Source organism: Lepisosteus platostomus, chromosome 8 (genome assembly GCF_059453375.1).
Source record: "Lepisosteus platostomus isolate fLepPlt1 chromosome 8, fLepPlt1.hap1, whole genome shotgun sequence".
Lineage (NCBI taxonomy): Eukaryota > Metazoa > Chordata > Actinopteri > Semionotiformes > Lepisosteidae > Lepisosteus > Lepisosteus platostomus.
The window spans coordinates 17,823,928-17,835,266 of NC_142618.1; the positions used below are offsets into that span (position 1 = coordinate 17,823,928).

Genomic DNA, 11,339 nt, shown 5'->3' on the forward strand with positions numbered 1-11,339 from the left:
GTTAAGCCCAATAGTAAGCGACGGATGACGGGAGCGCGTAATGGCGGAGTTTGAAGTGTGTGACGCTGTTTCGTCACACAAGAAGAAGGAGATTACACTGGAAAATAATTATCTTGTCAATGATGTGCAGCGCCAGTAACCTTGCGAGTGTTGTCTCTTCCTCAGTGAGTTAAAGTGTTTCTCCAGCTTGACAGGAGTACTGTGTCTGTGGGAGCAGCAGTATCGCATCTCCTTCATGTGTCCTAGAATATCTAAACAAGTTAACACTTGGAGCAAGCTTAAATATGTCAGTTTGCACCTAGCTTGGGAGGTTAGATGTGACTCCGATGATTTATTTCAATGTATCAGAACTCGAGTGAGGTGTGTGTGTTTCCTCTGATGCGGGCCAGCAGTCTGACAGGCGCTGCAGTAGTTACCGCTGAAACGGCAGTGAAGGCTTTTGAATCCCTCCTCTCATTTCTGTTTCTACATGCGGGGTGCCGTTGGTCGGAGGAAAACAGGAAGGCGGTGATAGTGACCTGCAGCCCCGTCCTGCGAGTGTTAGTCAGGGGATCTCAATCCTGTCCCATTCCCGAGACGCTGTGTTTACAGAAGGGCTCTCCAGTGTCCAGTGTCCCACTGCCAGGGCTCTGTGTCTACAGTAGGGCTCTCCAGTGTCCAGTGTCCCATTGCCAGGGCTCTGTGTCTACAGTAGGGCTCTCCAGTGTCCAGTGTCCCACTGCCAGGGCTCTGTGTCTACAGTAGGGCTCTCCAGTGTTCAGTGTCCCACTGCCAGGGCTCTGTATCTACAGAAGGGCTCTCCAGTGTCCAGTGTCCCACTGCCAGGGCTCTATGTCTACAGTAGGGCTCTCCAGTGTCCAGTGTCCCACTGCCAGGGCTCTATGTCTACAGTAGGGCTCTCCAGTGTCCAATGTCCCATTGCCAGGGCTCTGTGTCTACAATAGGGCTGTCCAGTGTCCCACTGCCAGGGCTCTGTGTCTACAGTAGGGCTCTCCAGTGTCCAGTGTCCCATTGCCAGGGCTCTGTGTCTACAGAAGGGCTCTCCAGTGTCCAGTGTCCCACTGCCAGGGCTCTGTGTCTACAGTAGGGCTCTCCAGTGTTCAGTGTCCCACTGCCAGGGCTCTGTGTCTACAGAAGGGCTCTCCAGTGTCCAGTGTCCAGTGTCCCACTGCCAGGGCTCTATGTCTACAGTAGGGCTCTCCAGTGTCCAGTGTCCAGTGTCCCATTGCCAGGGCTCTGTGTCTACAGTAGGGCTGTCCAGTGTCCCACTGCCAGGGCTCTGTGTCTACAGTAGGGCTCTCCAGTGTCCAGTGTCCCACTGCCAGGGCTCTGTGTCTACAGTAGGGCTGTCCAGTGTCCCACTGCCAGGGCTCTGTGTCTACAGTAGGGCTCTCCAGTGTCCAGTGTCCCACTGCCAGGGTTCTGTGTCTACAGTAGGGCTCTCCAGTGTCCAGTGTCCCACTGTCAGGGCTCTATGTCTACAGTAGGGCTGTCCAGTGTCCAGTGTCCCATTGCCAGGGCTCTGTGTCTACAGTAGGGCTGTCCAGTCTTGGGGGGCACACTCAGCTGTCCTCACTCTCTCTTGGCCTTCTTGTACAGGCGCTGGCAGAGTCTGGGTGAGGAATCGGAGCACAAACACGTTCGCTCAGGATGGACTGTATGATCACTGGGAGCAACGTGAAAGGTACTGCAGACAGATATTAATATTAATAATAATAATGTTGCTGTTGCTCTGTGATCCTGGGCACAGTTAATTACTCACTCCAAACCACTAACAAGTTTATAGGTAATAGTTTTTAACCTGTTTCTAATCACTGAAAGGGCTGGATAGGTTGAATCCTCTCGTTTATGACCTTTCTTATGTTCTTCTTGTCGTTATGTTTGTTGGTCTCATCAGTTATAGCCAAGTCAATTCACTCTCTGTCGAAGATTGGGGAGGAGCTCTACTTGGAACCACTGGAAGAAGGGGTGAGAAACTTACTGTATTATCCCCTCTCTCTCAGTGCAGTGTTAATGTCCTGTAGTGTCCAGTCAGTGTGTCTGGACTGTATTAACCCCTCTCTCTCAGTGCAGTGTTCATGTACTGGAGTGTCCAGTCAGTGTGTCTGGACTGTATTAACCCCTCTCTCTCAGTGCAGTGTTAATGTCCTGTAGTGTCCAGTCAGTGTGTCTGGACTGTATTAACCCCTCTCTCTCAGTGCAGTGTTAATGTCCTGTAGTGTCCAGTCAGTGTGTCTGGACTGTATTAACCCCTCTCTCTCAGTGCAGTGTTAATGTCCTGTAGTGTCCAGTCAGTGTGTCTGGACTGTATTAACCCCTCTCTCTCAGTGCAGTGTTAATGTCCTGTAGTGTCCAGTCAGTGTGTCTGGACTGTATTAACCCTTCTCTCTCAGTGCAGTGTTAATGTACTGGAGTGTCCAGTCAGTGTGTCTGGACTGTAGTACTTGAATCTTGCTCTCTAACTCTGTGTCTTTATTTCAGCTAGCGCTCAGGACAGTGAACTTGTCTCGTTCGGCCTACGCCTGTTTCCTTTTTGCTCCCCTGTTCTTCCAAAAATATGTCATCACAGCAAGCCCAGTTTTTCGATGTAAAATGGCCATAAAGGTATGAAACTGTGTTTTTTACTAGTGAATGATGTGCAGCAGTTGTCTTAATGTCTGTCTTTCTCTGGTCTCTGTCAGTTAGTCTGTCACTGTGTGTCAGTAGGTGCTGCAGTGTGTCGGTGTTTGATTCTCTCTGTCAGTTAGCTGTGTCATAGTCAGTCAATTCAGAGCACAAACTCAGCGACTCTGCCTCACCCACTGGACACACAGACTCAACAAAAACTGGACCAGACTCTACAAATATGACACACGCCGGCTGAATATCTGATTGGCGTAAGAGACAGCAAAGAGAAACAGACCCTGACTGTGCAGGCTCAGTGACTTCAGCTTGGACACAGACAGGCCTGACTGACCAGAGAGGACAGGCTCAGTGACCACGCCTGGCCATAGAAACTGGACACAGACAAACCCGACTGTCCAGAGAGGACAGGCTTAGTGACCACAGCCTGGCCATAGAAACTGGACACAGACAAACCTGACTGTCCAGAGAGGACAGGCTCAGAGACCACAGCCTTCCCATAGAACTGGACTTACTTCTGGGAAAACCACGACTCTGGTCTTGTCCAGGTTGACTCTCAGAGCCCAGATCTGACTGTGCGGCTCTAGAAGTACTGTCTGTAAACGTTTGTCATGGTTGTTTCTAAGTCTGTGTTATTGTGGTTGGATGTGTGGCAGTTGGCAAAGAAGCCAATCAGTGCACTCGATCAGTCCTTGGTTCCAGGTCTGGGGGAAACATCCGGCTGTCATGATGAGGTTGAGCAGGGCTTGTTGCAACTTCGAGCTGCTGTGTCTCAGCATCTCGTTGTTGACTCCATCTTGGCCACAGGCCTTTTGTGGTCTGAGGGCCTGGAGTTTGTCCAGTAGCTCCTGCTCATTGACTGGGGAGTCTAAGGGGTTTTGGTCGTCTTTCATAGCCAATTCCAATGTTTTCTTTTTTTGGAATATATTGTTTTTGTTTATAATGTTTCTGTGTTTGGGATCTGTTGGTAGAGAGATGTTCAAAACTAAAAAATGGCATTTTGACTTTCCTCTGGTTTTGATTCCTATGTATTATTCAGGTTTTCCCAGATACAGCTTTGATGTATTGACTTTTTGGTTTCTGAGTTGTCTTTGTGTGCGTTCTGTTTCTTCTTTAGGATGTATTGGTAGTGTTTTTCCATCTCGCAGTATCTGAGGTGCAGATCTGAGTTGTGTGGTTGTCTGTATTCTTGGTGTAATAGTTCTCACAGTGCTTTTCTGGTGTTTCTGCAGTCTATATCAACCCTTCTTCTTTTGCTTTGGTTGTTTGAGTGTGTTTTATACTGTGTTCTATTTCATTTTCATTTAAGGCAATTTTCTCAAATATATGATCTAAATCTTGTCTAGCCAAATTTGTGTCTGTTTTTTTGGTCTGATACAGAGTGTGTTGAAAGTAGTCAGTCACATCTCTCTGTGTCTCTGTGTCAGTCAGTGCAGGCAGTGTTCAAGTCCCTGTCCACTCTGGAGAAGACAGTGGAAAAGTGCAGAATCAACCTCAATTCCCGTCGCAACAGACTTACTTTCCAGCTGCACTGCAGACATGGTGAGTCTGCCTCTGCCTCTGCCTCTGCTTGGGCTGTGTTCTTCTCTTTCGGTCTTTCTCTCAGTCTGTCTCTGTGCTGTTGAATACCTTATAGTCTATGCTATTAAATTGACTGTCAGTTCGATGTTAAAATGTGCTGTAGTGTCCAGTCAGTGTGTCTGGACTGTATTAACCCCTCTCTCTCAGTGCAGTGTTAATGTACTGTAGTGTCCAGTCAGTGTGTCTGGACTGTATTAACCCCTCTCTCTCAGTGCAGTGTTAATGTACTGTAGTGTCCAGTCAGTGTGTCTGGACTGTGTTAACCCCTCTCTCTCAGTGCAGTGTTAATGTCCTGTAGTGTCCAGTCAGTGTGTCTGGACTGTATTAACCCCTCTCTCTCAGTGCAGTGTTAATGTACTGTAGTGTCCAGTCAGTGTGTCTGGACTGTGTTAACCCCTCTCTCTCAGTGCAGTGTTAATGTACTGGAGTGTCCAGTCAGTGTGTCTGGACTGTATTAACCCCTCTCTCTCAGTGCAGTGTTAATGTCCTGTAGTGTCCAGTCAGTGTGTCTGGACTGTATTATCCCCTCTCTTTCTCTTTCAGGGTTGATGAAGACCCACAACCTGTCATTCCAAGACAGCGAGAGTCTGCAGGCGGTGTTTGAGAAGGAGAACTGTGCCAACCATCTCCAAGCCCAGCCCAGGTCAGTCAGCTCCTCTCCCCTGCCTCTGTCTACTCTTTCTTTACCGGGTCACAGCACTCCCTTAAGATAAGATCACTTTATTAGCCATATACAATTTCTTGCATTAGGAATTTGTCTATTTGCATATCCCAGCTTGCTCTCCATGAAACACACAGGCACACAGACAGGGAGAGTGAAGTTTGGGGTCAGAGCGCAGGGTCAGCCATTTATACAGCGCCTCTGGAGCAGCTGGGCTTAAGGGCCTTGCTCAGGGGCCCAACGGAGTAGGATTCCTCTGCCGACTGTGGGATTTGAATTGACAACCACAGGCGCAGATCCTTAGCCACAGAGACACCGCACCGCCCTTGGAGAGACCTGACTCAGTGGCTCGCCCTTTCCTTTATTGGCGGTGTGGTTTAATGTCCTCTCCTGGGCAGCTCAGGCTCACTGACGGTGTGAGAGAGGAGGCCGCAGTGTGTGTGTGTGTGTGTGTGTGTGTGTGTGTGTGTGCTGTTCCCCGTGACGCCAGCAGCAGGCCTGTCTCTCCCTCAGGCTCCTGGTGGAGACGGTGGTCCACTTCCCGGCCTCGCTGGAGGAGGTGAGCGTGTCGGTCAGCGGGGAGGCCGTGCGCTTGCGAAACCATTTGGAGGAGGAGGCAGGTGAGAGCGGGGCAGGGCAGGGCCCTCCCTGTAGGGCGTCTGATGCATAGTGAGGGGCGAGACGCATGCCCACCGCCTAAACTCACCACTGGGGTCCCTGTCCTACCTGCGTTCTGGGGTACACAGCAGGGTGTCCTGGTCCTGGGGCCCCTGTGTCCCTTGGTGTTTGCTTCAGCCCAGTTCTGGTCTTATACACTCATCCCCACCTGTGTGTGTCCATCAGAAACTGGTCACTGTGGACTGTCTGATACACTCATCCCCACCTGTGTGTGTCCATCAGAAACTGGTCACTGTGGACTGTCTGATACACTCATCCCCACCTGTGTGTGTCCATCAGAAACTGGTCACTGTGGACTGTCTGATACACTCATCCCCACCTGTGTGTGTCCATCAGAAACTGGTCACTGTGGGAGAGTCTCACCCCCACCTGTAAGTGTTCACTCATAAAGAGCTGAGAGATAAGGTCAGTGAGGTGAGGAGAAGGTTTTAACAGTCGTGTGAAAACAATGTGTTACAGTGCTGGATACTTCTGAACCTCAGGACTGAGCAGAAACAGGTCATGAAAGCTCTGAACAAACCAGGGGAGCAGTTTCAGGTGTTAGTGATTGAACTGAGCTGAAACTCAAGCAGCAGAATGTTTAATACACAAGCCAGAGTACAGTACAGACACACTGACCCCCATGTTCTCTTCTCCTTGTTCCTGTGCGATAGTCCTGGCGAAGACCATGCTGACTGAGCTCTGTCTGAGCAAAGACGAGTTTGACTGCTTCAGCATCAAGCAACAAACGCAAATCACTTTCTGTCTCAAGGAACTAAGGGTGAGATAATACAGTACATTAACTGACTGGACACTACAGGACATTAACACTGCACTGAGAGAGAGGGGTTAATACAGTCCAGACACACTGACTGGACACTACAGGACATTAACACTGCACTGAGAGAGAGGGGCTCATACAGTCCAGACACACTGACTGGACACTACAGGACATTAACACTGCACTGAGAGAGAGGGGTTCATACAGTCCAGACACACTGACTGGACACTCCAGTACATTAACACTGCACTGAGAGAGAGGGGTTAATACAGTACAGAAACTGACTGGACACTACAGGACATTAACACTGCACTGAGAGAGAGTTTTGCTGTGTTCATTAATACCCTGGTGTGAGCTGGTGTTAATGCAGTGTGACCTTGTCTCTTCCAGGGTCTGCTGAGCTTTGCAGAGTCATCTGGACTGCCTGTGTCGGTGCACTTCGACCAGCCTGGAAGGTGTCTCCTCCTCACTCTCTCTCCTCTGCTCCCTGTCTCCCCTCTGCCTTCCCCCTGTCTTTCTCCGGAGTGCAGAATGTCGTGCGACAGACCGTGCTCGCGCTCTAGAGCAGTGGTTCTCAGCCCTGTTAGACCAAAGCACATCTGTGCAATCCAGATATGGCAACATTAACTCACTGGACAAGAGCATGAGAGAGGTGACACATGAGAGGAAGCCAGTCAGCTCATCAGGCCCTTCCGTAGCTCACTGACCCATTGAACTGTTTCTTGAAAGAAACCAAGGTACCCATTTAAAAAAGATAGCTATATCGTTTCATAATCCCTCCACCCATTGTGTAAAGATGTGTCTCCTGTTCTCAGTTTGAAATGCCCTGCCACATGGTTTCTGCTTGTGGTTCAGGTTTCACTGTTGATTCTGGAGCTCTGTTGGGTTGACTTTGTTGCAGTCTTGGAGGATTTTAGTTGTATCAGGTCCCCTTGTAATCTTCTCTGTTTATCAGCGAAGAGCTGTTTTGTTGTACCTCCTGCATACTATGAAGATCCCATTGAAAGTACAACTCCATTGGGATTCCCTGTGTACCCCCCCCAGGCCAGGGGAGTCCCTGTGTGATGCCACCCCCTGTGACAGAGGAGTCCCTGAGCAGCATACTCAGTTCTGTTCTGTTCATTCTGAGATGTTGATCACAGTAAACATCTTTATGAAGGACAGTGGTGATGAGATCTTTATTCCTGTGTGTTTTCCAGGCCTGTGGTGTTCAGCATCAGTGATCCAGTGTTGGAGGTGAACTTTGTCTTGGCCACTCTGTCTGATGAAGAGATGCCTCCCACCAGCTCCCACTGGTAACTGTGACAGCCTCTGAAACACTGCAGTGCAGTACAGCTCACCCCAATGTCCAGCCACTCCCTGTGATGCAGGGCCATAGCGTCTCACACAAGACCACTCTTGTTGACACCCTGGCACACCCTATGACACCCTGATACTCAGGTCTACAAAGTAATTACACTTTGCCAGTACTGTGTGCTGGTAAATGACACTCTACACTGAGCCCCACAGTACCCACAGCAGTGTGAGCAGTGACTGGAGGAGTGACACAGCTCTCACTGACAACACTGTGAGCCCCACAGTGCCCACAGCAGTGTGAGCAGTGACTGGAGGAGTGACACAGCTCTCGCTGACAACACTGTGAGTCCCACAGTGCCCACAGCAGTGTGAGCAGTGACTGGAGGAGAGACACAGCTCTCAGTGAAAACACTGTGAGCCCCACAGTGCCCACAGCAGTGTGAGCAGTGACTGGAGGAGAGACACAGCTCTCAGTGAAAACACTGAGCCCCACAGTGCCCACAGCAGTGTGAGCAGTGACTGGAGGAGAGACACAGCTCTCGCTGACAACACTGTGAGCCCCACAGTGCCCACAGCAGAGTGAGCAGTGACTGGAGGAGTGACACAGCTCTGGCTGACAACACTGTGAGCCCCACAGTGCCCACAGCAGAGTGAGCAGAGACTGGAGGAGAGACACAGCTCTCAGTGAAAACACTGAGCCCCACAGTGCCCACAGCAGTGTGAGCAGTGACTGGAGGAGTGACACAGCTCTCACTGACAACACTGTGAGCCCCACAGTACCCACAGCAGTGTGAGCAGCGAGCAGTGTCACTGGAGGAGAGACACAGCTCTCACTGACAACACTGTGAGCCCCACAGTGCCCACAGCAGAGTGAGCAGAGACTGGAGGAGAGACACAGCTCTCGCTGACAACAATGTCTCAGTAGCTACTGTTTCCTGGCTCTGGGACTCCTGCCAGTCATGCCCCCTCCAGCCTCTTCAGCACTGCTACTTCGGAAGCCTAGGATTTGAGAATGACCAGCCTATACTTATTGGTTACCTAAATGTTGATCGGTGAGTCTCTGTCTCCTCTCCCTCAGTTCCTCCCACCCCCCGCCTCCTCCTCAAGATGAGTTTTTCACAGACGAAATGGACTCCTACATGATTGCTATGGAGATGAGCGCCCTGGACGGGGACGTGGCAGGGCAGCAGCCGAACAGCTCCGGCGTCGGCCAGCAGAGGGACGTGTCCGATATGCCCGTCGGGGATAGAGAGAGTGACACTGACGTACCCAGTGATACAGAGGCACAGAGGGATTCAGGTGGCCCCCCCAATAAAAAGGTACTTTATTAATCTCTGACTACTGTAGTGTCAGTGTGTCTGGACTGTATTAACCCCTCTCTCTCAGTGCAGTGTTAATGTCCTGTAGTGTCCAGTCAGTGTGTCTGGACTGTATTAACCCCTCTCTCTCAGTGCAGTGTTAATGTACTGTAGTGTCCAGTCAGTGTGTCTGTACTGTATGAACCCCTCTCTCTCAGTGCAGTGTTAATGTCCTGTAGTGTCCAGTCAGTGTGTCTGGACTGTATTAACCCCTCTCTCTCAGTGCAGTGTTAATGTCCTGTAGTGTCCAGTCAGTGTGTCTGGACTGTATTAACCCCTCTCTCTCAGTGCAGTGTTAATGTCCTGTAGTGTCCAGTCAGTGTGTCTGGACTGTATTAACCCCTCTCTCTCAGTGCAGTGTTAATGTCCTGTAGTGTCCAGTCAGTGTGTCTGGACTGTATGAACCCCTCTCTCTCAGTGCAGTGTTAATGTCCTGTAGTGTCCAGTCAGTGTGTCTGGACTGTATTAACCCCTCTCTCTCAGTGCAGTGTTAATGTCCTGTAGTGTCCAGTCAGTGTGTCTGGACTGTATTAACCCCTCTCTCTCAGTGCAGTGTTAATGTCCTGTAGTGTCCAGTCAGTGTGTCTGGACTGTATTAACCCCTCTCTCTCAGTGCAGTGTTAATGTCCTGTAGTGTCCAGTCAGTGTGTCTACCCCTCTGTCTCAGTGCAGTGTTAATGTCCTGTAGTGTCCAGTCAGTGTGTCTGGACTGTATTAACCCCTCTCTCTCAGTGCAGTGTTAATGTCCTGTAGTGTCCAGTCAGTGTGTCTGGACTGTATTAACCCCTCTGTCTCAGTGCAGTGTTAATGTCCTGTAGTGTCCAGTCAGTGTGTCTACCCCTCTGTCTCAGTGCAGTGTTAATGTCCTGTAGTGTCCAGTCAGTGTGTCTGGACTGTATTAACCCCTCTCTCTCAGTGCAGTGTTAATGTCCTGTAGTGTCCAGTCAGTGTGTCTGGACTGTATTAACCCCTCTCTCTCAGTGCAGTGTTAATGTCCTGTAGTGTCCAGTCAGTGTGTCTGGACTGGTGGCTCTGTGGCTAAGGATCTGCGCCTGTGACCGGAAGGTTGCCGGTTCAAATCCCGCGGCCGGCAGAGGAATCCTACTCCGTTGGGCCCCTGAGCAAGGCCCTTAACCCCAACTGCTCCAGGGGCGCCGTACAATGGCAGACCCTGCGCTCTGACCCCAAGCTTCTCTCCCTGTCTCTGTGTCTGTGTCTCCCTGGAGAAAAAAAAAAAGCTGGGGTATGCGAAAAGATGCATTCCTAATGCAAGAAATTGTATAGGGCTAATAAAGAAACATTAACATTGTATTAACCCCTCTCTCTCAGTGCAGTGTTAATGTCCTGTAGTGTCCAGTCAGTGTGTCTACCCCTCTGTCTCAGTGCAGTGTTAATGTCCTGTAGTGTCCAGTCAGTGTGTCTGGACTGTATTAACCCCTCTCTCTCAGTGCAGTGTTAATGTCCTGTAGTGTCCAGTCAGTGTGTCTGTACTGTATTAACCCCTCTGTCTCAGTGCAGTGTTAATGTCCTGTAGTGTCCAGTCAGTGTGTCTACCCCTCTGTCTCAGTGCAGTGTTAATGTCCTGTAGTGTCCAGTCAGTGTGTCTGGACTGTATTAACCCCTCTCACTCAGTGCAGTGTTAATGTCCTGTAGTGTCCAGTCAGTGTGTCTGGACTGTATTAACCCCTCTCTCTCAGTGCAGTGTTAATGTCCTGTAGTGTCCAGTCAGTGTGTCTGGATTGTATTAACCCCTCTCTCTCAGTGCAGTGTTAATGTCCTGTAGTGTCCAGTCAGTGTGTCTGGACTGTATTAACCCCTCTCTCTCAGTGCAGTGTTAATGTCCTGTAGTGTCCAGTCAGTGTGTCTGGACTGTATTAACCCCTCTCTCTCAGTGCAGTGTTAATGTACAGGAGTGTCCAGTCACTGTGTCTGGACTGTATTATATTAACTCCTCTCTTTCTTTCAGTTTCGGTCTCTATTTTTTGGGTCAGTTCTGCCTGGTTCCTCCCAGGCAACCAATCAGACAGTAAGGAACCAGGACGTGCTGGCAAGTGACAGTGAGGATGAGGTCGGTCCAGAGTCACCCTGACAGCAAGGTAACAGCAGACCGTTCCTGCTATGTTCACTAGCTGTGCTTTGTTTCATGTTTAATGCACTGAAATCTACTGCATCAGCTGTCAGTAAATACAGTAAAAAAACAGCCAGGTGAAGGTCAGTCCAGGACTGCCAGTCAGTTTATAATCTCAGTTAATAACTAACCCAGCTCACAATAAAGTGAGTCCAGTCTAGTCTAGCGTCTGCCTCAGACTGCTCTGTCCGCATCAGTGCGAGTCTGATTATAATAATAATAATAATTGCTTACACTTATATAGCGCTTTTCTGG

General features: G+C 49.9%; 1 protein-coding gene across 1 annotated transcript in view; it reads left to right on the forward strand.

Annotated features, from left to right (window-relative positions):
* The window catches only part of rad9a (RAD9 checkpoint clamp component A), an 11,999-nt gene continuing 660 nt past the window's right edge, over nt 1-11,339 (forward strand). Inside the window, exons 1-12 of the mRNA XM_088644330.1 lie at nt 1-164; nt 1,600-1,684; nt 1,898-1,968; nt 2,482-2,604; nt 4,050-4,164; nt 4,747-4,846; nt 5,378-5,484; nt 6,196-6,302; nt 6,693-6,757; nt 7,502-7,597; nt 8,677-8,917; nt 10,923-11,052. Of these exons, the coding sequence (XP_088500456.1) occupies nt 1,651-1,684; nt 1,898-1,968; nt 2,482-2,604; nt 4,050-4,164; nt 4,747-4,846; nt 5,378-5,484; nt 6,196-6,302; nt 6,693-6,757; nt 7,502-7,597; nt 8,677-8,917; nt 10,923-11,045 (1,182 nt within the window). The 5' untranslated portion in view covers nt 1-164; nt 1,600-1,650 and the 3' untranslated portion in view covers nt 11,046-11,052. The remainder of the gene's footprint in view (nt 165-1,599; nt 1,685-1,897; nt 1,969-2,481; nt 2,605-4,049; nt 4,165-4,746; nt 4,847-5,377; nt 5,485-6,195; nt 6,303-6,692; nt 6,758-7,501; nt 7,598-8,676; nt 8,918-10,922; nt 11,053-11,339) is intronic.